This window comes from Drosophila subobscura, chromosome O (genome assembly GCF_008121235.1).
Source record: "Drosophila subobscura isolate 14011-0131.10 chromosome O, UCBerk_Dsub_1.0, whole genome shotgun sequence".
Taxonomy (NCBI): domain Eukaryota; kingdom Metazoa; phylum Arthropoda; class Insecta; order Diptera; family Drosophilidae; genus Drosophila; species Drosophila subobscura.
The window spans coordinates 20,323,844-20,347,461 of NC_048533.1; the positions used below are offsets into that span (position 1 = coordinate 20,323,844).

General features: G+C 43.5%; 7 protein-coding genes across 12 annotated transcripts; 2 read left to right on the forward strand and 5 right to left on the reverse strand.

Annotated features, from left to right (window-relative positions):
- Positions 1-90: 90 nt before the first annotated feature.
- LOC117899132 (cytospin-A) lies at positions 91-17,464 on the reverse strand. The gene is made up of 2 exons (XM_034808930.1): positions 17,451-17,464; positions 91-807 (listed from the first exon to the last, which is right to left on the reverse strand). Coding segments are annotated over exons 1-2 (687 nt in total). The 5' UTR covers positions 17,453-17,464; the 3' UTR covers positions 91-122.
- Positions 2,445-5,475, reverse strand: LOC117899129 (adenosylhomocysteinase-like 2). 4 transcript variants are annotated; one of them, XM_034808923.1, is made up of 8 exons: positions 5,334-5,474; positions 5,054-5,205; positions 4,890-4,956; positions 4,132-4,201; positions 3,081-4,066; positions 2,779-3,022; positions 2,601-2,721; positions 2,445-2,535 (listed from the first exon to the last, which is right to left on the reverse strand). In XM_034808923.1, the coding sequence occupies exons 3-8, from the start codon at positions 4,938-4,940 to the stop codon at positions 2,529-2,531; spliced, it is 1,479 nt and encodes a 492-aa protein (XP_034664814.1). In that variant the 5' UTR covers positions 4,941-4,956; positions 5,054-5,205; positions 5,334-5,474; the 3' UTR covers positions 2,445-2,528. The 4 variants fall into 4 exon arrangements, with proteins under 4 accessions (XP_034664814.1, XP_034664815.1, XP_034664816.1 ...); XM_034808924.1 differs by having other exon boundaries at positions 5,054-5,179; positions 5,250-5,472; XM_034808925.1 differs by having other exon boundaries at positions 2,779-3,020; positions 3,394-4,066; positions 5,054-5,475.
- LOC117899133 lies at positions 6,899-10,161 on the reverse strand. Of its 2 annotated transcripts, none has more exons than XM_034808931.1 (3): positions 9,972-10,161; positions 7,900-7,946; positions 6,899-7,496 (listed from the first exon to the last, which is right to left on the reverse strand). In XM_034808931.1, exons 2-3 carry the CDS (start codon positions 7,910-7,912, stop codon positions 7,225-7,227), a joined length of 285 nt encoding a protein of 94 aa, XP_034664822.1. In that variant the 5' UTR covers positions 7,913-7,946; positions 9,972-10,161; the 3' UTR covers positions 6,899-7,224. The 2 variants fall into 2 exon arrangements, with proteins under 2 accessions (XP_034664822.1, XP_034664823.1); XM_034808932.1 differs by lacking the exon at positions 9,972-10,161 and adding an exon at positions 8,014-8,032.
- On the forward strand, positions 11,200-12,670 carry LOC117899131 (leucine-rich melanocyte differentiation-associated protein). 2 transcript variants are annotated; one of them, XM_034808927.1, is made up of 3 exons: positions 11,200-11,503; positions 11,571-11,990; positions 12,049-12,670. In XM_034808927.1, the coding sequence occupies exons 1-3, from the start codon at positions 11,460-11,462 to the stop codon at positions 12,455-12,457; spliced, it is 873 nt and encodes a 290-aa protein (XP_034664818.1). In that variant the 5' UTR covers positions 11,200-11,459; the 3' UTR covers positions 12,458-12,670. The 2 variants fall into 2 exon arrangements, with proteins under 2 accessions (XP_034664818.1, XP_034664819.1); XM_034808928.1 differs by having other exon boundaries at positions 11,202-11,440; positions 11,500-11,990.
- LOC117899130 (ER membrane protein complex subunit 2-like) lies at positions 13,099-14,448 on the reverse strand. The gene is made up of 4 exons (XM_034808926.1): positions 14,308-14,448; positions 13,706-14,114; positions 13,490-13,646; positions 13,099-13,429 (listed from the first exon to the last, which is right to left on the reverse strand). Exons 1-4 carry the CDS (start codon positions 14,339-14,341, stop codon positions 13,148-13,150), a joined length of 882 nt encoding a protein of 293 aa, XP_034664817.1. The 5' UTR covers positions 14,342-14,448; the 3' UTR covers positions 13,099-13,147.
- LOC117899128 (xylulose kinase) lies at positions 17,450-20,038 on the forward strand. Its single transcript, XM_034808920.1, has 6 exons — positions 17,450-17,639; positions 18,035-18,156; positions 18,211-19,038; positions 19,096-19,317; positions 19,387-19,576; positions 19,640-20,038. Exons 1-6 carry the CDS (start codon positions 17,583-17,585, stop codon positions 19,868-19,870), a joined length of 1,650 nt encoding a protein of 549 aa, XP_034664811.1. The 5' UTR covers positions 17,450-17,582; the 3' UTR covers positions 19,871-20,038.
- On the reverse strand, positions 19,993-23,063 carry LOC117899127 (splicing factor 3A subunit 1). Its single transcript, XM_034808919.1, has 7 exons — positions 22,852-23,063; positions 22,561-22,725; positions 22,342-22,504; positions 20,808-22,282; positions 20,571-20,749; positions 20,301-20,471; positions 19,993-20,238 (listed from the first exon to the last, which is right to left on the reverse strand). The coding sequence occupies exons 1-7, from the start codon at positions 22,958-22,960 to the stop codon at positions 20,137-20,139; spliced, it is 2,364 nt and encodes a 787-aa protein (XP_034664810.1). The 5' UTR covers positions 22,961-23,063; the 3' UTR covers positions 19,993-20,136.
- Between the last annotated feature and the right edge of the window lie 555 nt (positions 23,064-23,618).

The window sequence follows — 23,618 nt, forward strand, 5'->3', positions numbered from 1 at the left end:
GCCTCGCTGTTGCTCGTAATTAGCTAACAATTTGGACCAACCTAACGATAAAATTCATTAAATTGCATATTTTAAAATGTATGTCTCCAGCTACTATTATTTACAATAAAATTATTTCACTTTTAACTGTTGTGCTCCAGGCAGTTGTACAGCTCCGTCAAGAATTGGAAAACCTTCATATTTTGGGGTATTTTCTGCAGACACAAAGACACGAAATCAATGTGGCTCCGAACTCCCAGAGATCTAGCGACCATTACCCCGTACTCCAGCGTCTCCTGCCGGTTCATACATTTGAGGTATTTGTTGTCAATCAGCTCTGGGCGGCAGGAATGAATTATCGCACAGAGTGCGTGGCCGCTCTGCCAGGATGTGGAGAACTCATACATGGGTAGGCCATACGGCTTAGTTTTCTCCTGACACCAGCGAAGCAGTTTTTGCCGGCGTTGGCCAAACGTTGTTCCTGGGTAATTCTCCTCTACACTTGGCTTGTTTATAAGCGATGAACGCGATTCGGTTGCCGTACAGCTCTTTGGAGATACATTACAAATTGCCTTTAGTGGCGCCTTCTTCTTTTCACAGGATGATTGGCCGCTCCTTTGTTGCTTTTCCACCAGTCTAGAGTTCTCTTTGAGTGCTGCTTGCAATTTTAGTTTTTCCTCTGACAGATCACTGCTTAGCTCCAAGAGGAGGTCCTGCTGCTTTTGAAACTTCATTTCGGCCGCATGCTGAAACAGAATCGCTTTTCGGGTCAATGTATGTTCCTTCAGCAGCATTAGCTTATGGTCAATCTGTTCCAATTCCCTTTCCCTGCCAAGCTCTTTTGGTGGACTCGGTTTCCAGAGTTTAGCTTTATCTAAATGCAATTTGTGAAAGTCCCGCTTTTTATCCGTGCTGTCTGAGTGTGTTTCAGCTTTCGTATGGGCTAACTGCTCTTTAATGACGCCCTCCAGCTCCGAAAATATGGCACTAAGTGCAAGTACAAAACTTGGTTCCACAACTTTCTTCAATTGCATTTTCAACTGACCCCAAGGAAGTGTCAGATAAAGTCTCTTAATTCGTCCTCTACCTGCAGAGTAAAGTTGTCAAAAAGATTGTTAACATTCTGGTGACCACCTACATTTTGTTAAAGTTCTGGAAATGTCGACCATCTGGTTGCTGTGGCGACCAAACTTTTCCTGAAATCGGTCGGCCATGAGTCTGATCAATACGATAAGTTTGCCCAAACAGAGCACAGAGGGAGAATCGTTCAGAGTAGTGTTCCATTCCGAGCACCCTTCACTGGACATGGAAGCAGCATGTGCGTGATTAACTAATTCTTTCATCTCACAGAGATATTCTTCCATAGCCTCCATCGTGCTGGATTTGCTTAGAGTCGGAACGAAATGAATTTTATACTATATTTGACACTTAAGGCAAATAAATCAAATAATTTCAAAGAGAGAGGGGGTCAGCTGAGCAATGATAGAAAAACAACACAATTTGTTCTGTCTCTTTCTGCATGAAGAATAAGTTATTAAAAATAAATAAATTTGTAGAAATACAGCTACAGCACTGATCTCAGTAGAGCATTCAACTCTGTAAACCACTCTCTTCTTGCACAAAAGCTTGACCCATTAGGGCTTCCGCCAAATCTTTTGAGGTGAGTGGCCTCTGACCTGCTACCCGAGGAAAACTTCAGTTGTACCTACATTTGTGTAAACACGACTGCCACGCCCTGCCTCTTCAAAGTTGTCTTCCTTTCGAAGTCATCATTGGCTGTCCCTGGTTTGAAATAAGACAAAGTTTACGACCTAATCACAGCTAATGAATATGTTTATAATTCCAAAATCTCCTACTCAAATGGTCCCATTCTCCAGATATCCAGCGCTCTGGTTTTCGGAAAGATCTGGTGCTGTTTTCTGAACTTTATAACATAGATATCAAATACCTTGATGAAGTTCATGCCATACTAACTTCCAAAGTTCTTTGATGTCATCCATTCTGACAAAAGCTAGTTGGCATGATACTTGGATGTAGGTTCTGAGCTTGGCTAAGGTTTTATATTCATTAGTATATTTTTTGGTATATTGCTGAGGGTACAATGGCTGTTTGTATATTTCGGTACAATTTGAGAAAAAAACGTACAAAAGTGTACTTATTAGGACACCGTTGTGAATGGCAGTACCAAGCCGTTGAGCAGTCGTTAAATTTGAAACTCAAATTCCAAATTAACTCAAAGCCATACCTAAGGAGAGCACCCTACTAAGATAAATCTGGCGATGCCGGTTACGAGAGTTTTTCTCTTTTCCTAGTTGATTAGGCAGCCTCTGCTGTTTCTGTGTTTGGAGTATGCCCTGTAAGTAATATTTCTTTTACATGTCGGTCGATGTTGTTTCTGGTGAATATGTTGAGAATGCGAGATAATATTTGTATGGATGTGGTTAAGAAAAAGACAACAAATTGGCCAAAATCTTTGCCTCTTCGTTCTTTAATAACATCAAAATACTGAAGAATAATAACTATAATGAATAACTAGGCGAGTAAAGTGATCAATATCTGTAAATAAAAATGATATTTAATTCATAGGCTTTGGGGTCGATGCCATAATAGAATGTGAATACCTGTAGTAGTTGGCTTTGAAAGGTCCGGCCTTGTTTAAGCCCATGAACTTGGCTTGCTCATCCGTCAGCTCCGTCAGGTGTGCCTCAAAAGTGGGCAGGTGCAGGCTGGCTACGTACTCATCTGGTGAAAATTGAGAATTTAGTTCAGAAATGGGTGTCTGTATGTACGCCAACATACCCATTTTCTTTGGCAGCAAGTAAACGTCCGACTTGTACCTTCCAGGCGAAGAGTACAGTTCTATGAGGGCAAGAGCCTGGGTGGAGGAAGCCACGGACACAACAAACGACGAAATGGTTGAGCAGGAGAGGTTAACAAGTCGACCCTCGGCCAGCAGGATAATCATCCTTTTGTCTGGCCAAATGATGTGGTCCACTTGCGAGCGCACTCGTTCCCAAATCAGTTCAGGCGTGTGCAAGCTGCTCTGAAAACACACAGAAAATATGTTTGAATGCTCGATGGAAAATGTTGATCGGACCTACCACATCGATCTCGGAACTGGAATGACCCATGTTGCAGAGAATGCATCCGTTCTTCATCCGATTCATGTGATCCCGGGTTATGACGTTCTTGTTGCCCGTGGCCGTGATGACCACATCCACGTCCCGAATGACTTCGCTGAGGCGCATCACCCTGAACCCGTCCATAGCCGCCTGAAGAGCGCATATCGGATCAACCTCGGTGACATAGACAATGCATCCTTGGCCTTTCAGTGACTGGGCACAGCCCTTGCCAACATCCCCGTAGCCGCAGATAACGACCTGCTTGCCTCCAAACATTATGTCCGTGGTGCGCTTTAGGCTGTCGAGAATGGAATCGCGGCAAGTGTAGAAGGTGTCAAACTTGTTCTTCGTCACGGAGTCGTTGACGTTGATTGCCGGGACGGTCAGTTTTCCGGCCTTTGACAGCATGTACAGACGATGGACGCCCGTCACGCTCTCCTCCACAATGCCCTTAATCGACTTGAAATAATCCGGATACTTCTTGAGCATCAAGTGCGTGGCATCCCCGCCATCATCCAGGATCATATTCGGCTGCCAGCCCTCCTTGTGGATACACCTGTCCAGGCACCACCAGAAGTCCTCCTCGGTCTCGCCGCGCCAGGCGAAGATCGGCACGCCTGCCTCAGCTAACGCCGCAGCCACCGCGTTCTGTGTCGAGTAAATATTGCAGGCCGCCCAGCGGACCGAGGCACCCAGGTGGACCAGAGTCTCAATGAGCACAGCAGACTGCGCATTCACGTGTGTGCAGCCGACTATATTGGCATTCTTCAAGGGCTTCTCCTCGGAAGCCCGCTTCCGTAGGCTCATTATTCCAGGCATTTCCGACTCCGCAATATCGATCTCTCTGCGTCCAAACGCACTCTTGCTAATGTTCTTTATACAAAAATCGGTGCTGCCGCTGGAGTTGTGCTGCCTGTTGTCCTTGGGTGAGACTTCATCCTCATCTGAACTCCCCGTGTAGCAAGCTGGTGGAAAGTGTAACAAGAGACCATTTAGGAGTTGACAGTGGGCAATGATGGAAGCAACTCACTGGAGCTAAACGAGCAGGTGGACACATCGGAAAAACGACGAGCTATAATGCTCGACTTCTTAACCGCAGTCTGTAAAGACAGGTGCAAATAAATATCATAAACGAATACAAGAATTTGGAAACGTAGAAGATATGTACAGGTCGATCCAGCGAAATCTAGGCATGAATTCTAAGGAAATCCAAGAGGGAACATATGCGAAGCCTGGCACTAATTGGCATCGTTTAGCATGCCAGCGATAATTCGTCACGCCAATTGACCCGGAGAGATGCGAAAACGATCGTCTACATCGGACCTCAATCGATTACTTTCCAAGGTGTGTGTAAACAGATGCCATTAAGTGGCTGCAAATGTGTATCTTTTGTATTCCTATCTATTATCAGTTTCTATTCTTTGACCGTATGGAATAAACCTGCTCTATTTTTCGCATATGTAAAGTTTCAATGCGCACTGCCTGGGTAGGATATTTTATACATTTTCTAAAGCATTATTGAAATAAGTCATCGTGAACGACGAAATTTGAATAGTTATTAGTTTAATTTGTGGGCGCAGAGTACGAACCGCTTCGGTGTGCTCGAAGTTCCACTCATTTCTTGCTGCTACTTTTCGGATTTTGTTTACATTTCGAGTCGTCCGTCACGTGCTGTTTACTTTTTAATCGTTAGTCGTTAGGATGAGTAATTCAGCCTCCGCTCTCCTATGTATATTGTTCACTATGATAGCACTAGAACTCGTGGGATAACTTTTATGCAATACTTGCCTTATCTGCCAAACTCAGGTCAGCGAAAGTTGTCTCCGGCACTGTGGACATTTCGAAGCGAACTTAACTGAAATGGAACAACCAAAAACACAACAAATTGGATTAAACGTCAAACATTTTCGAAAACTCTTCAAAGACCGAGAGATCGACCTTGGGTGACTTACTTTTAGACAATTTCGGAACAGGTTATTTGCTGCTCGCGCGGACTCTGTGTCACTTTTGGGCTTTGTTTGTTTTCTGTTTTCGGCTTCTTATATTCTGCGCCCCCAGAGACTGGCTCTAATCAACAACTGCAAGTGTTCGCCTTGGTTGTTGGCTAATGTATGAACATATGTTTGTATGTTTGTAACGTAACTTAACCAAAATGACTCCACTTCGAGCACGGAGGAGGAGGTGTAGCGTCAGCTCCAGTGGAGATCAGACGACAGACTAGGTCGGGCTTACCCTCTGATCAATCGCACAGCGTCTGAATCTCAAACGAGATCGCAATGTTGATCTCTACCGAGCTCTCTTTCTACGTATGTATTTGGGACGTACGGCAATCTTGCTCCGCAGGCGGCCTCACTCGGCCGGCGCAAACAGTAAACTAACTCACGCTCACAGGTACATGGTGATCAACACGATCGTATAGATATAAAGAAATAGTGCAAACAAGAAACCAAAACCGAAACAAGGAGACCACGATGCGAGTATCAGCACCAGCTCAAGAAGGAACATTCATATGCAGCAACGTTAGGGGAATCTTATCATGGTGCCAGCATTTTATCGCTTTCGCCCGTCGAGCTCGTCGTCACTCTCATCCGCCTCAAAGTCTTATCAAGATCCAAATTCGCTCACTGCTATCCCACTCAGATAAGCCAATTCGGCTTCTGACGCAGGCCAAGACAGAGAGTAGAAGGCCACTCTATGTGTGTTGTGTGCATTCATATTCATAAGTTCGTTTCCGACTCCGCAAAATTACCCTAAAACTTGAAATATTAGAGATCACGAGCGTATTTGGATATTTTTCTCTCTTTGAGTAACATTGTTGAACGGTGATAGTTCTACTTTACCCTCAGGCATAATGTTTGCGATGGGCGTTTCCATTAAGTATAAACGTTCGCACGTGCCTGAACGTTAAGTTACCGGATAATTTCTTTTTAAATATGGCCAACAGGCATAAACGCTAGAACACCTGTTCTGCATCTGTGCTGCTCTCGGCAGAATAAAGCTACACAGCGCTTACATGGAGACAAAGTTCATTGCCCACGTCCAGAAAGATAGCAAACTTTACAATTGAGTTGGGGACCACAAAAACAGTAAAGTAAAATAATTTATTTGCCTTACAAAAATTGTTTGTTACTTACAAATCAATCTTTGTAGCAATTATAAGTGAAATCATTCAAATTGTTAGGTAAGAGATGAGAGATGCACTTTGAATACAAAAATAAATGGGATATTTCAACAATTTTTGTCTGTTTAAGCATTAAAGTTGGCTTTGATTTTGTTCCGATATAATCGGATTTGGCTGACTCTTAGTGGTTGAAGGAATGTGCAGATTCCAATTAGTTTGCAAAAGAAGCAGCTGGTTTATTGTAAGACCGGGTTGGTCGTTAATATCATTTTTTTCTTGCCGCTCCGCCATTTTACACACGTTACCCAATGAATTTATAGCGTGAAATTGTATTGGATGTAAAAGGGCTTTTAGCGCTGCCATAAACCCCAAGAAAATTAATCAATCCGCAGAGATGGTATTACGCCATCAACCCTACCCTACCCAGGAGCGTTGTAAAAAGGATGTTACCGTTGCGGGGGATGATTGTGATTTTCCCCAAAATGGCCCGTAGCCGAGGGATGAACTATTCCCAAGGTCTAATTGGTTGATGCTGCCAATTCCAAGTAGTGCCTCGAAATAAAGGGATCCTTAGCATTGTGCTGGAGGAGAGTGTTCAGTTGTGGCTGAAAAACTACGAGTTCCTCGCTGATGAAATGACCTCGTGCTAAGACACCAAATTGAAAGGCTACTCTTGAAGGCAAGTAAGTGTTTTTTTTATTTATTACATTATTGCTTGTGATCTCCTGCAACAGCATGTGATCTGGCATCATCTGCACTCAAATAAACATATGAGAACTTAAACCTCATTTCATAATTGATGTACATAAGTCACATCATTATCAAAAACGCTCTTTTCGCATATAATGTCATATTTACACTGTACGGTGCGTACTATTTACATTTTAAACTAATTAAAAATCTACGTTGTATATACACAAAAGTCTATTTAATACCGTCACGGATCGGATGAGTGTACATATTGTACATAAATGTAGTTATAGCTCTTTACCGACAGAGCCGTCATGTCGAGCCAACTCTCTCCATTAGATACCAGGGCAAAAACACTGTTGCGGCCACAACGGCAACACAGGTGGCACACAAGGCAATTGTCGTCGACAGGTTTGAGATTGAGAAGTGATCTTCCTTTTCCTCAAACTCTTCATGCGGATGCTTTTCAAACTCCAGGACCTCGACATCAAACCGAAATCGAACCTTAGATTCTGGGGACTCCTTGCGCCAAACCAAATGACCCGACGACTCCCGTCTCTCCAGGCTCCATTTCGGATCGTGGACTGAAAATAGTTGAAAATGTTGGCTTTTTATCAACACATTTAGGTTTTTTATATTAGCTATATAATACAGTCATCCGAGTTCGAGGGGGATTTTCGATGGAAGTAAGACTGTATTACTGTGTATTATTATGAACCGCGAGTGAAAATTCATACATATATGTACGTATGTAGATATTTATGTACAGATGTACAAAGAATATCCAATAAGTAAATTAATAATGGCATACAAAATAATAAAAGAAACCCCAATCTGTAGCCAAATCTAATTTTCCTTAATGGTACACCTCTGTTTTTTTGTTAGTTATGTATCTTCATATGCCCGCATTTGAAATTATTTTATTGAAGCAAGCATTTCTTGCAAAGACTGTGATTTTTACACTCACGTTCAGAGTTAGATATTTACCTGATCCAGTCATTATTCCTCTTTCACTTGCTGATATTGATTAGAGTCTGAAATGGTACAAAAGTAGAGTGTAAAGCGTGGCACAAATATAAAGTGGTATACTGAGGTACATACATATGTATGTACATATCTAACTTTCAACGATATCATGAAAAGTATTTAGAGATTTGTGCTGTCCGATAACCTCAGTTAGTAGTACTGACTCAGTACCAGTCAGTTGATAGCCATGACAAATAACAACTCACGCTGTTCGTCCATCTCATTAGAATTTTCCACACACTGTCAATAACTGAAAGCTTTACCCAACCAGCACCAGCGGTGACAGTATGAAACAGTATTGAAATGTGACTTAATATATCAATGACTGACCCTGTCCTTCACCGTTCAGTTGTCTCCAATGAACGAGTTGCTGCCGATTGAAGCAGTGCGAAGGAGCAAAGATACGAGTACATGCGTTGAGCCCTCTTAGACTTTGAGTTGGTGGAAATTCCAACTTTTTCGTTAACTCAAATAAGTGGGTGGGAAGACACCACCTGACTTTTGACACCAACTATACAAGGGTATAACTTATATGTACAACGTGTCTGACAGCAGAAAATAAGCATAAGCAAAATACTTCCAAATCTTTCATCAAAAACCCAAACCAAACGTGATTTAGGTTCCAGTCTATTTATAAATAGTACAAGCCTGGTTAATTTTAGACTCTGAAATTCAGAGCCATATCCGCACAATAAATAAAATGCCCTTTCTGCTAGAGCGATGGGATTCCACAAAGTGGAATGTTGACTCGTTTGCTGATTCACCACGTGCTCGAACTTCCAAATAACACCGGAAGGTCATAGTGCAAAATTTGCATGCCAACGATGGGCTTGCCCTTGAATTTTGAATGCCAACATAACGAAAGCATACAAAGACGACTGACGCTGCAATTGAATGCTTGGTTCATTCGCGAATGACAACTAGCAAAACAATAAATTTAAAAGCAATCGGCGCTGGAACAAAAACAAAGATAAGCCACTTTAGTTATTATTTACTCAACAGCACAGAATAAATACATCAACAACCCTCTTCTGGACTTTGCTCCAGCCATCGAGCTTTTGTACAATGCAATTTCCTTTAAAAAAACATTCGATTGTTTTCCAATAACATACAGCCATATAAGAAACATACACAAATGAGTTCCCGAGCGCCTATAATGGGCTTTTTCATTTTTGCTGCTACTGCTCTCTGATAAGATTCGCAAAGAAAGAAACGACAACGTCAGCTCCATTAATCAATGAACTCACTCCTACATAGAGCAGACCACTCAGCTGATTGGAAGCTTTTGGCACTGGTACAGTATTCACTTGATGTAGCTAACAGAACAGCTTCGCAGATTGAACAAATGAATTCAGCTCGTAATAATCCTTGGGCGCATTTTAAGCCAAAAATCTTTTTCTTCACGCTGTGTTATGGGTTTTTTGTTAAGGCAGGCTGAGAGACCGTGGACTCTGACCACCTTTTTCAGTTATAGTTGCATTAGTCACATCAGAATCAAAGTGCATGTACAATGTACATACAGATGCACATATTCTCGCGCAAGCCAATGTCCACTGTGCTTAAAACACAGAAACAAAGGTCGAATGCTTGGGTTGCCACAAGTTCAACTACTATACACTACACTTGGCACTAAAATTCACTGGAGGTACACACCACACGCGCCACCGAAAGATAAGAGCGGAAAGACCTCATTCGGTTAATTGATGTACAACATACATACACACACACACTCATAAAGTATTTATGTATATTATCTCATATGTGTGTATGTGCGTAGATCGTACATCGTATGTTGTCAATTAATCAATCCGTTCCAGTGTCAATGAATGTTCCTGTCCATGCCCCTGCTAATCGATTGTTCAAGGGTAGAGAAATGCAACCACTGGCAACCGTCGAATACGAGGGAGGTGAGTCTATGCCTTTGCTATGCTAATCAATGACAAAAAATAAAACTGTTATTTCTGCCAGTTTGATTTTTAAAAGTCGGTGCTCAGCTGCACTCTAAGCAAATCTGGACGTGTTTTTGTAATTACCGCCTTGGTTGATTCGAAAGCTCATCGGCGAGGCCAAGCACCGATTGCCGATTGCGGATTAGTCACACAAAATAGACAAAAACACTGCCACCGGGGTACAGCGAACGTCGCTGTCGATCTTGCAAGCTCTTGCCGGTGCCCGCGCCGAACTATTGAAGTCCATGTATGAAACCAGACTGCCGATACCGCTCCGTCTACATTCCGCCGCAGCACCAACAGTAGCAACGGGTGCCGCTGGCCCGAGAGTCGCTGGGGGCTCGCCCTCGCCTCACACCACCGCGCTGTGCTTTTCGCTACTGCTCGTATTAACCAAAGCGGGGCGGTGCGGCGGAAACTACAACTACAGCTAACCCATTTGTTTCTCTCATCTTTGAATGGAATATGCTCCAAGATGAGAATGTTTTGATTTCAATTCTCCTTTCATTTAACCACACGGCTGTATAAATATTAAGAATACTGAACATTCGAATTGCAGAACCATCAGCGACCATACGGAAGAGGTATTATTAATTATTATCATTATGGTCAGCAATAACTGCCGAGTAGATAAAGGCTCAATCTTTTGGCAGCCTTAGGAACGATCGGTCAAAAGAGTAGAACATTTAACATTTTTTACCTAATTGGTGTTTTCTGGGTTTTTATCAGATTAACTATCCATGTACATATACCCCACAAAAAATAAATACATACATTATATCAGAGGGTGTTACAATTTGGACAAGTCAATCAGTATGTTTGTAAGCATTGACTACCTTACTCTCTTCATACTTGCAATTAGTGGAGTGGACGAGGGGTGGACGATTTGCAGCTGAAGTTGCTTACAGACGTTTAGTTTCCTTTGTTTTCAGCAAATAAAAGTAATAGGGAAAAATAGCAAAAGCTGACATAAATATGTGAATATACATATATGTGCATACGTATTTATGTAAATATGTACACACGTAAGAACAATGAACTTATCATACCCAGCCGTTGGTGCTTGTGCGGGGTAGAAGCATCAACAAAGAGAAAACAATGTTCTCTGGGCTCTATTTTGTTGTTCTCCATATATGTATGGTACATACATATGTAAATACATACAAATACACTCGTGTGTGTTGATTGTACTTCCAGTGATGAGCGTTCTCTTTGCCTACAAATGTACATTTTGACATACTCATGTATGCACAATTACGTACAAGTATGTACATGTATATTATACATACTTATTATATTTTGTTTGCACTCTGAGCGGAAAGACTGAGATTATCTGTGCGGCGCGAGAATGAATTATCATTTTCCCTTCGTTTGCACCCATCAGTGGACCAAAATAAAACCCACCAGAGAGCTAGCGGAAGACGCATTGCACTACATTACATTATGAGCTCCGGACCCCGAATCCGAAGCAAAGAAAAACATCCTAATCAGAACATACACATGTAAATAAGTACACGTATGTTTTTAATAGTACTGTACACTTCTTCCCTGTTGTAAGTACTAAATAAAGTTATGTCTCGAGCATCGACATCTGAACGTTCTAACTCTGAAGACAGGTAGGTAAGGAAGCGCCTGAGCGGCAAGCAAATGATTTCTATATCTTGGTCTTGTACCCTGACTTAGCCACTCACAGAGTTGCTTGACCGAGGTGCTCAGGAACTGTGCCGATATTCAGTCGCTGGAAAGCTTGAGCCTGCCCCACAGCTACGACTACAACGAACGTAAGATGATTTCCCCGAACCCGTACTCCTTCAGCGGAAACGTGTCGAATAGCAGCTGCGCCAGCGAAGACGTTTCCTTCACAGACTGTATACTCGAGGACAATGGCCGCATTTCGTTGGCCTACGAAAATCTAAGAAGCATCCCAAGGCGACTTGCAGACAAATTTGCAGCACAGACCAAGTGCCTAGATCTTAGTCATAATGACTTTCGCGATTTGAAATTTCTCTCCTTCTTCGAGGACCTGGACACACTGATTTTAGACAGAAATGTGAATTTGGACTTAAACACACTACCGTATCTCCCAAGCCTTAATATATTGTGGTAAGTCATCGTTGTCTGCATTGATTTAGATAGCCACATTGACACTTTTGTCCGTTAGGATCAACAACTGCGATGTCTCGAACATAACCGACTGGATACACCGCATCGAACGTCACTGCCCGGCGCTGGAACAGCTGTCGTGCATGGGCAACCCTGGCATCAGCACAGTCTTCGGCAGTCAGGGTGCCGAAATGGCTGTCGCACGCGACTATATTCTTCAAGTATTACCCAATCTTAAATATCTTGACGGTGTGCCGGTTTCCCAGAACAGCGGGAACGGAAGCCATGCTCTCTCCACATCCCAAGGGCAATGCCAAGACTCAACGAGTCTCTCGGGCAGTGGGAAAATTTCCACACCGACACTAGCTTTCAAAAATCTCTTTCGACTCAAACCATCGCCGAAGTCGCTCTGTCCTGGTGGAGCTCGAGGCGATCAGATGTTTGGAAACGGATCCTCCACAAACTGACGTAACATTAAAACAAGGTTCGGGAAGAGAACAAATGCATGTCATATTTAGGCATCCGTGGAACTATCAGTGCTGCACTCATTCACCTATGTATGTAAATTGAACGACATCAGTAAGTGTTCTTCATTAGTGACTTGGATTATTACAAATATGTTGTGCTAATTTTATTCATTGTAACATTATAACTCAAAGACCACGTTGGTCAATATCTAATCTGCAGCTGTTTTGATTGTGACTTTTTTGTATTAAACGCACAGAAATAAGCTTCTCAGGCACCATTAATATTCGTGCAAAATTTAATGTTCATACTAGATAACGTTTGTTCTCCCAAACTTGTAAGGCAAGTGAATACTCGAAGAGAGCACACCAATCCGCTCTGCTCTCCCACAAACCGCTTACTGACTCTCGAAGTAACCTGCTGACCCCTTCGTCTCTTCAAACATAGGATTAAGGTAGGGACTACGGGAGAAGTGCAATGAAACAAGCGAAGTTGCAATAACAATTTTCTGATCTTTATGCACAATTTATTGGCCGAACTACCTTAACGCAGTCAATTTAAAGAGTGATTCGTATAGTATTTTAATGTGTAATTAACAGAATCAGATATTGGAAACTTATTTTGCAGAATATTTGGAATTGTTTTTAGACATATGTTGCACACATCAATCCACCAATAAGTGCATCTTTGGGTCAATTTGACTTTATTTCCAAGTTTCCTAATGCTGCCTCCAAGGAGAGAATTAATATCTCATTGTTTTTGATCGAAGACTGCTTGGCGGTATGGGACGAAACTTGTTCCAGGGCCCACTGTGCCAGCTTTTGCGACTCTTTGCGCTTGGAACTTACTGCTTTAGAGTTGGCCAAAAAGTTGCAGCTCAAATAAAGGCCATAGAGGGCACGCAAATTGTGAGGATTCAACTTAAGAGCCTGTGAATAGTACGTACGAGCTGCTTCAACATTTTCAACGCCACCCTGCAAGAAAAACAACTTATTTAACTGGAAATTGGATTTCAAATTATGGTAAAAGCTCACCATGGTGTAACGTATCTCTGCGAGTCTTTGATGTATTAAATGGCTATGGGGGTTGTGCAGCAAAACTTCCTCCATGCAAAACGATGCCTTTCCGTACTCGCCCTCGGCCAAGTACATGCTGCACAGCTCATGCCATGCTTCCTGATCGGACATGAACCTGCTCATACAATAAATTAGCTAGAATTCGTTTTCAATGCACTCTACAGAAAGTCGTACTTTTTTAGATAATCATTTAGTTCCTTGATTGCTTCCACTCGACGACCACGCGCCTTAAGAATAGCAATCTTCCTTTTCCGGGGCGCAGCATTTGTCTCATCTTTGGCTATTATGGCATCCAACACTTCGTCGGCCTCGTCATATTGTTCAAGTGCTTCGTAACGCATAGCTTTGAACTTCATGACGCGCAGACTTCCGGGAAACTCCAGGCTCAGCTGCTTGGTGCACTTAGTGGCAATGTCGAATCGGGCCGTATCCAGTGCCGCTATTATCACCTGCTCCAGAATCAGATGTCGCTCATTGCCAGTTTTATGCACTTTGTCCTCGAGTACCGCCACCCAAAGCTGGACAACCTCCTCGCTATGGCGTCCGGTCTCCTCGCGCCACTTTCTAAACTGGTCTCGCACGTCTAAAAAGATATATTATATGTTTTGAATTTTCTTTTCTAGCCAATTTAATTTAAGAATTCTTGTATAAATTTTCTTTTATCCAGACATATGTACATACAATGTGCGTACACATTTACATAGAAAAGGACACATGCTTAATTCAATTGCAGTCGGATAACACCCTATTACTAAATAGAACAGCAGCAACTTTACCTGACCAGCTCATTTCTTCGTAGTTCAGTGTCATTTTTAATCAAAAGATAAAAGTATTTAATTCAACTTTAATTTATGTCAATTGACAGCAGTGTTACCGCGGACGTATCTATAAAATATACCGACTGACCCTTAGAAATATACTGAAATATACTTTTCATTTATAAACCGTACTATTTTTGCTGTTCAAAAAATCACTTATAACCGCACCACAGAATAAAATAAACCAATAAACAAGTAGATCGATTTCAACATAAACCATGATAATCTGATACATCAAAAAATTATTTTTATTCTTGTTGAAAAACCTGTATTTAATCACTACTATCAATAAAGTTTTTACCTATAAGGTATTTGCGTATCCGGGACTTAAATTCAAGTGGTGATGGGTCGACATGCGGACCACCTTTTACTCGCATTGCATCAAAGAATTGCTCCAGCTGATCCTTCGATATTCTGCTAGTGATAAGGTATTTCATATTGTACCTATCCGCAACGTACTTTAACAATTCATCTAGCGAGCTATTACTAATAAGAACACCTTTTTGAAAGGGCAAACTCGTCTTACCATCTGGTACTATTACTTGCGACACAGCTTGGGACATCTTACTTAAAACCTGTCGTTGAGCCTCTAGATTCATACCAAAGGGTTGTTTTGTCGGAATAGTTAAGGATGTTGACTGCTTTACATTAAAAACGTCAAACCAGTCGTTTACCAATTGAATGAAGTCTGCCTTTTCAGATGCCTTGTGTCCATTTAAGCCCAATGATTGGCTGTGCTTTATTGCACTGGCTGATGTATTTGAAAACAGCTCAGTTGCCAGTTTGACTCTCTGTCTGCCTGACGAGGGCGTGTCAACAAGCCCTGAATCAAGGAAGAGGTTTCTTATCAACTGCACAAGATGGGGTACGTCTGCAAACACATACACTTTTTTAGCAGAGTCGGCTGGGTGCTCAAACCATGTTTTCTCTATTTAAATGAGAAATTAAAAATGAATCCAAGAGGTAAACTTTTTATTTTAAGATTCTTACCAGGCGAGACCTGAAGATTTGTCCATAATTGATAATTCCTGGGCTTCATATAGCTAACGACTCCCACGACATGATATCCTACCATATAGAGCTTTTCAATGAGCATATGCAATGTGGATACAGTCATTGGCTTGTCAAAGTCGAAATACAGCGGATAATTCCAAGACTTGCGCAATCCTTGTGCCATTGCAACTTGAACGTAGTCCCGTGGTTCTTGCTCTGCTTCCAGAGAGTGTTCGTTCTCGTTTTTCGACCTTACTTTCATCTCGTCAAAATAGATTATACATATTTTGTCCTCCTCGTAAACGTCCACGGCATTTTCCATCAAGGAGATGACAAAATCTAACATTCCCGGCTGTATGTCCACTGAGCTCAACCACTTGTCCAAAGTCGATAAGGAGGGAAGTGGAAACCCTTTATTAATCAAATGGCGATACGCCCTGGGACCAGCAGCATGGAGACAAACTGCATTTGATATGTCATCGTGATTCCACTGGACTCTTTTTCCGCCGTTCTCTAGTTTTCTGACCTGCGATTTTGTGAAAATGGTGTTAAGGGAATCAGTAAGCATCTGCGTTTTTCCGAGTTCTTCAAGGAGCTTAGCATTTTCGCGTTGCAGGTCAGTAATTTTCTTTTGTAAGCGCATATTTTCTAAGGCAAGCCCAGAATTAACAATTTCTTGTCTGAAAATGTATCATATTATTAGCCATAAAATATAATAACTGACATGTAAACATACTCGGTTTGCGAGCTGAAATCAAAAACATTATCACCACAAGCTGATGACATGTGTTCTGTGAACTTAGGTTGCGCAGGTTCTGGCTTCTGCGGTACAGCAGTTGGCTTCAGTCTTCTCCGTGTTTTTGAATTTCCACACTTTTTGAAATTAAAGTCCGAGTCCTTGAAATGTTTCCCACAAATTGTACTCGTACGCGTAAATTCAACGCCTGTGATACTTGACCACAGCTCCCTTCTTTTTTCGTCTCTAGGTGCTAAAATACTCCCTTCCGAAGATTTCGCACGGCATATCATGCAATATTTCTTCGACATGCTTGTATCTAAAAAGGAAGAAGGTTTATATCCAAAACATGATTACCCTTTCCATGGATTAATGAAAAATAATTATGTATCGTGGTATTTTCAAGTTTGCAAAGACGGTCTCTCTAAGATGTGGTGTCGCTTATGAGGGACGAACTTAATTGTTGACAATTGACGATCTCAATTTTCGTTGATCCATCTATGCTCTATGCTATGTGAATTTTATATGCAGACTACGCAGACTCGTTCCATGCACTACGTCCATATGTAGATCATATCGTACAGAGGCTAGTTCGTTGCAGCGTTTGTTTACATGCATTTTTCCAACATATGTACATACATACATATGCATATTGTATACACTGAACAGCTAACACGGTCTTTCACAAAAGCACGCTTATATATACATACATATGAGCAACGGAAGGAACCACTTATTCTCGGGACTCCTACACACACATTTTGCTAACTTAATGCCGATTTACAATAATAGTAAGCACATACTTTTCCTTGTTTTATGAAGAAGAGATTAAAAAACTCATACGGCGCACAACTCGAGAGACAAGCGAACGCCACAAAAGAGAGCAGACCACAGACTTTTCAAAATCGCTTTTGGCTATGCCACCTTGAGAGTAAATTCGCCTTGGGATGGTCCTCGAAAGAGAGCATATGTAGTGATTACACCACCTTATTAGTAAACATCACCATGGCCATTCTTTGTTGTTGTTCTTTATGTGCTAATATACTATCCATAAGTGACTTCCCCTTCGAGAAGTGTCCGTTGCGATTTTATTAGTTATTTTCACTCGCATCAGATTTTCTAAAATGTTGGTTGCTTTTAAAAGCATTCTTTTATTGAGTTTTTGTAAGAAATAAGTTTTAAATAAAATATATCTCTATATATTATCTATATACTGTTTGGTAAGTGGTCTGAGCCAATACCAAATATATAAAATACAAGTCTCGACACGCCTCTGGTCATACTGTGGTCACTAACCATCGATATATAATTGAAGCATCGATATGTGTACCTATCGCGTAACAATCATCCTTAGTTGTTTATAAAGCATCACATTCAAAATTTCTAGTTTGTAAAAAAAAAGCAGTGTGTCTACAAAGCGGCAAGTTTGTCTGAATGTTGGATGTGAAGGAGCCGTCCATTACAAGGCGATAAACGAAACCGAGACGTACGGGAAGCAAACACTATGGGCCCTCCGCAATTAGGGCGCACATTTTTGGGCTTCGACTTGAGCACTCAGAAGGTAAAACGGCAGCAGCCACTGCCTACGTTGAATTTTTGCGCTGCAGAGGCGTGTTGCTCGACAGCTTCTATTTTGTCTGCTTACGCATGCAGCTTCAACCAAGCGCGTGTTATTGAGAGAGGTCAGACAACATAGAGGGGCACACGAATCTCATAACGTATCGGCTACTTCTTATCAATCACCCCTAGCCGTTCCCTATTGCTTATCTGTCAGCCGCATTAATTTAGCTATAGGCGTATGTATTTTATGCCCTGCGCCTCCAGTTTACCACCTAAAGAACTGGAAAGTCATATAAAGTGACGCAATCTTTGACACTTATTTGCCCTTAAAACCTACAGACATACGTTGATGTGCTTGATCGTTAGTTTTAAGGTGTGTCCTATGACTCTTTTCAGCTGAAAGCTATTCTGCTCAACTCCAGCCTGAAAGTTGTTGCCTCGGCCGAGGTGAAGTTCGACAGCGACTTGCCGGAGTTTCGAACATCTGGTGGAGCCAGCCCCGGACCCAACAAACATGAGTACGTCCAGGCCTAGACTCCTAAATATGACCTATACAATGACCTATTCGTCAGATTCTTTGTGCAGCCAGTGATGTGGGTGAAGGCCATGGACATTGTGTTGGACCGTTTGGTGATGCAGGAGGCGGATTTGAGCACAGTTGCAGCCATCAGTGGGTCGGGACAGCAGCATGGCTCCTTGTACTGGTCAAAGCACGGCATTTCGGCATTGCAGAACCTTGATCCTGAAAAGTTTCTCCACGCACAAATTGATGACTCGGCATTTGTGGTCAACCGCACTCCCATTTGGATGGATGCGTCCACCACCAAGCAGTGCCTGGAGATGGAGACGGCCATTGGGGGGCACACCCAGATGGTTCAGCTGACCGGCTCCAAGTGCTACGAACGTTTTACAGGGCCCCAGATACGCAAGATCTACCAGCAGCGCACGCATGCCTACGAGGATGCCCAACGAATCTCACTGGTCAGCAGCTTTTTGGCCTCCCTCTTTTTGGGCAATGTGGCACCGATCGATTTCAGCGATGGCTCCGGCATGAACCTACTGGACATCCGCGAAAAATCCTGGTCTAAGGCCTGCCTGAATGCCTGTGCCCCTGACCTGGACGAGCGTCTTGGCCAGGCGGTTAGTGCCAATACGGTCCTTGGCGACGTTTCAGAATATTTTGCAAAGCGCTTCTGCTTTCCGGAGTCATGCAAAGTCGTCGCTTGCACCGGCGATAATCCGTCGGCCTTGGCAGGCATGCTGGTGGACAATGACTGGCTAAGTGTATCCCTTGGCACTAGCGACACCCTAATGATGAGTTTTGAAAAGCCGCCCATCTGGGAGGAGGGCCATGTGTTGTGTCATCCAACGCAGACCGATGAGTTCATGGGACTGTTATGGTAAGCCGGCAATTAAGGAAGAACAACTACACACCTACATATGTAAATTGTTTGTAGTTTTAGAAATGGCTCTTTGGTCCGCGAGGCTATGAACAACGTGGAAGCTGGAGGGAATTGGGGGAAGTTCAACGAGCTGCTTGAATCGACACCGCGTGGAAACTTTGGCAATATGGCCGTGCATTTCAACGACATGGAAATTATTCCCAAGGCGAAGGGCACATTGCGATGGAACAAGGATTGTTTGCCCAATTCCCCCGACGCTTCCAAGGGAGTTATTAAGTAAGCCATTGCATATAAAGATTAAGTTGCTGGATAGATTTTACCTACCAATGCGTTCTGACTTTACAGATTTAGGTCACCTCAAATCGAAATTCGCGCCTTAATCGAGGGCCAAATGCTGCATCATCGAGCTGTGGCCGAAGACATGGGCTTCCAGTTTGGAACAAACACAAAAGTCCTTGCCACTGGCGGAGCGTCCATAAACAAGTCCATTCTGCAAGTTATCGCTGACGTGTTCAACGCCCCCGTCCATATTCAGGTATTATCACTTTTCCATTGCCCTTTGCCATGTTTCGACAATATGAAAATTGCCTTTTTTCAGACTGAGAGCGAGGCTGCCCTAATGGGGGCCGCTTACAGAGCATCGTATGCGCTGTATCTGCATGAGTGCGATGAAATGGTGCCCCTCAGCTATCGCGACTATATCCTGAGCCTGACGTCCAACAATCTGCAGCTTGTCTGCGAGCCACACAAGGACAGCGAAGCAATTTACGCACCAATGCTGGACCGATACCGTGACATGGCGGGAATTCTGCAAAGCGGAATCCTGTGATCGAACGGAACTATGGACGAAACCCAAGGCCACATTTTGTACTCCAACGCATTCCCGACTTACTCTTTACTTTTATATTCCACCTGACACTAATAAGTAGGACTAAAGTGCAATTAACAAAATTCTGTGATCGAGAATTTATTAAAAATGTATGCGAAACTACCATAACGAATCAATTTCTACATATGGAGTGCAGAAACTCTCTGCACAAGACTATGCTGGGCTGTGAGACAAGCTCGGCCGATTCTTTCTCCGACTCTGAAGGCTTACTTCTTGCGACCGCCACGCTCCTTCACCTGCAAGTGCACCGTCGTCCCGTTCAGGAGATTATAGAACGCCATCGAGTTGCTGTCTTTGAAGAACATTCCCTGAAAGACAAAGCGAATGTGTTTAATTCTGTCTAACCAAAATACAAAGGCTCAAAGCTTACCTCGTAGAAGATTTTCTGCTTGGCCGGCGGCATGCCCGTTTCGTCTTGCAGCTTCGCCTTGAGGTTAGCAATGGGGTCAGTGAGTGCCAGTGTAACAGCGATCATCTGTCCGTTTAGCTTCCACTCTGACTTATCTGAGTTCGGCACAAGAACCTGGATGGTAACGGGGCTCTGCAAGGGAGTGGAAAGGTAATGCAAAAGGAATTGTTATCTCGTTTATCGTGCACTGAAAATGAAGAATACAAATAAATAAATCCGACGCTAGCTGACCTTGTGCGCGGCAATGAATTCTGCTTCCGGGATTAGATTGTCCTCCGATCGCAATTTCTTTGTGGGCGGCTCATCCTCCACGGACATTAGATCGACTGGCGGCGCCGGTGAGATTTGCGCGGGTCCACCAGTGGGCTGCATGTTCATATACCCTCCAGTGCCAGGCCCAAAAGGAGTTTCTGCAAGAGGAACACGTTTTGTCGAGGAAGTTTGGCATTGATTTAATTTAATACATACGCATCATGAGGGGTCGCAATTGCATCATCATGACCGGATTGGCCTGTGCCTGGGGCTGCTGGTGATGATGGGATGGATGCTGGTGTGTCTGGTGCTGCGGCGCAGATTGGTGCTGCTGCGGCGGATGGTGATGGTGCAGGTTGTGGTGTGCGTGGTGGCCACCTCCTTGATGATGCTGGCTCTGGCCATGGCTGTGCTGGGGCTTGGAAGACGGCTGCGGCGGGGCCGATAGTGTTGCTTTGTTTCCCACAGGCTTGGGGCCAATTTTCTCCTTTTCCTCGTCTGGCAGCAGACCCTTGACCTTGTGAATTTGATGGATTTGGTCCTCCAGAGTGATGTTGGCCCGAGCCGCTCTAGTGGCCGCCTCAACACTGGACGTGTGGCCATCCCAGGTGACGCGATCATCCTTTTTGGTCTCCTCTTCGCCCAGTTTTTTGCCAATGACCGTTTCCTCGTCGCCAACACCGAAAATATCGGTACGCCGTTCTGCCAACTGCTTGAGGCTTGCCTCGATGGCCGTACCAGCCGCAAAGACATTGTCCTGGTTGATTTTCTCGACAGTGTGCTTGTCCCGCTGTTCCACCCATCGCGGATCCAGTAGACCAATGCGCATGTGCTCCGACACCTTGGATGCCGGGATCTTTTCGCCAGTAATTGGAGAAATAAGGTACTCGTCCGTGGGCATGGGCGCTGCCTTGGGTTGCGTGGCCTTAGGGTCGTACTTCTTGACCAAAACCTTGTCGTGGGACGGCGGCTGCATTGGGGCCACAGCGGGCTGCAGCTTGGCCGCAGGCGTGTCCTCGTCACTCGATGCTTCGTCCATGTCCTGCACCTGAGTGTTGTCCCGTTTGGCGCCAACTGCCTGGCCAAACGATGAAACGTTCTTCATTTGGATGCCGACTCTGTTTTCCATTTGCGACAGCTTGAGGCCACTCTCCAAATGGCTAGCAACCTGTGAGTCGTCTTCTTCGTCGGACTCGATCTGCATTTCAATATCTCCCTCCTCCTCCATGAGGCGCTCCTCCATAAGGACTCTGGCACCGACCTCGTCTGGATTTGTAGGCGGAGGGAAGTTGCCAGACTCGAATGGTTGATAATCCACGGTCTCTACAACCACAAAATCGTGCCAGTCAATCTGGGCGTACGCCACACGTTCTCTCTCAATTTTTTCCTCTTCCCGACGACGCTGCGCCTCCTGGTGGCGTTGCCAGTTGGCGCGGTACTTCACTTGCTCCAGTACCTGGTTCATGCTGCCACGCCCCGGGGCGCTCTCTGTGCGAAGCTTTCCGAGCAAATCCTTGGGCGGTATGAGCACTTTCGTATACTGCTCCAATAACTTGGTGAAGTACTGAAAGAGCGAGTGCTGAGGTCTCAGAAAATCAAACTGAAAGTTTCGCTGCTCCCGACTCATCAGATTGGTAAGAAACTGCCGCCCGTTGCGGGCAACAAACTGAGCAGTAAGCTTCACAATGTCTCTGAAAAGGATTCAGTTATTAAGTAGAGGGCCAGAGATTCTTGCTCAAAAGTCACTCACAAGTCCAATGCCGAAATCGAAGGGGGGTCAGCAATAAACTCAAACTCTTGTGGCGGTTCCTTGGGGACAAATTGCTGCTCCACCACTTGCTTCAAAAGTTCCTGCTGTCGCTGCTGGGCAGCACTCGTGACCGCAAGTTGCTTGACGGCTGTTATGCCGGCATCTGAAATAGTTTTCATATAACATAAGAGATTGCAATTGATTGGTGTCTTTGCTTACCATTTCCCTCTCGAAACTCGTTCACCTTGTGCCTGTAGTAGGCATGATAGGGATCTCCACCGTTCAGAAAGTTGAACTTTGGGTTGCCCAGCTCGTTTTGCCGGATGCGTGCCTCGAACTCGGGTCCATTGCGTGCCACAAAGCTTGCGGTCTTGTCAACGATATCTAATTTTTAAACTTTGCTTACTGAGTATGTGGAAAACAAAATATATTGGCAATAACGTTTAAATATGTATGCTAAATCCTGTATAAATGTATAATAAGGTTATTGTATTGTTTTGTAAAGGATGCTTCTAACTTCTGGCGGCGGATAAATTATGCCAATAATTGGTCCGGACATTGGCTTCGATTGATCATTTCCGAACTGCTCGTCGGTGGCTTCCGCATCTAGAGTCGGCATTGCAACTGAATACTCCCTATTTTATTGATGATTGATTTAGTTTATGGTTTTTTATGTATTTTGTACGTTTGTTTGGATGAAAATATTCTGCTTTTTTCGGAGATTAGAGATGGAAAAGAGTTGATAGCAATCTGTTTTGAGACCATCGTTTCCCTTTATCGATGCGTGTCATATATATCGTCACCAGCCGAGTGTGACCAGGTACGAACACTACTGTTAGACTGCATTGCAGTCCATCTTCGTATAAGCGCTGCAAATATTGGATTTAATAAACATCTTTCTTATCTACAAATAATAAATTCTGTATAAGGTATACATTTACATTGTTGTAAATGTACATTTCCACGGGTCGCGAACGTACGATGTTCCAAAAAGATAGAAAACAAACACTTTCAAAACTTTTAGCGCGAAACAGAAGTCGACTTCGGCTTGATCTAGTAAATGCAAAAATCTGAGAATTGGAAAGGAATGCCGGTTAATACGATAGAAATGTCAAATCAATTGAGTGAAAGGTGACACCGGCACCGAAGAAAGAGTGTAGCCAGCTAAAGGGAAACTATTTTTCACAAATTTTCTATGTTGTCTGTGTGCTGCCTGTTGACAGCTGTAAGGGTGTTTATTTTGAATAGCTTCAGCTAATTTAAAAAATTGTCTACCA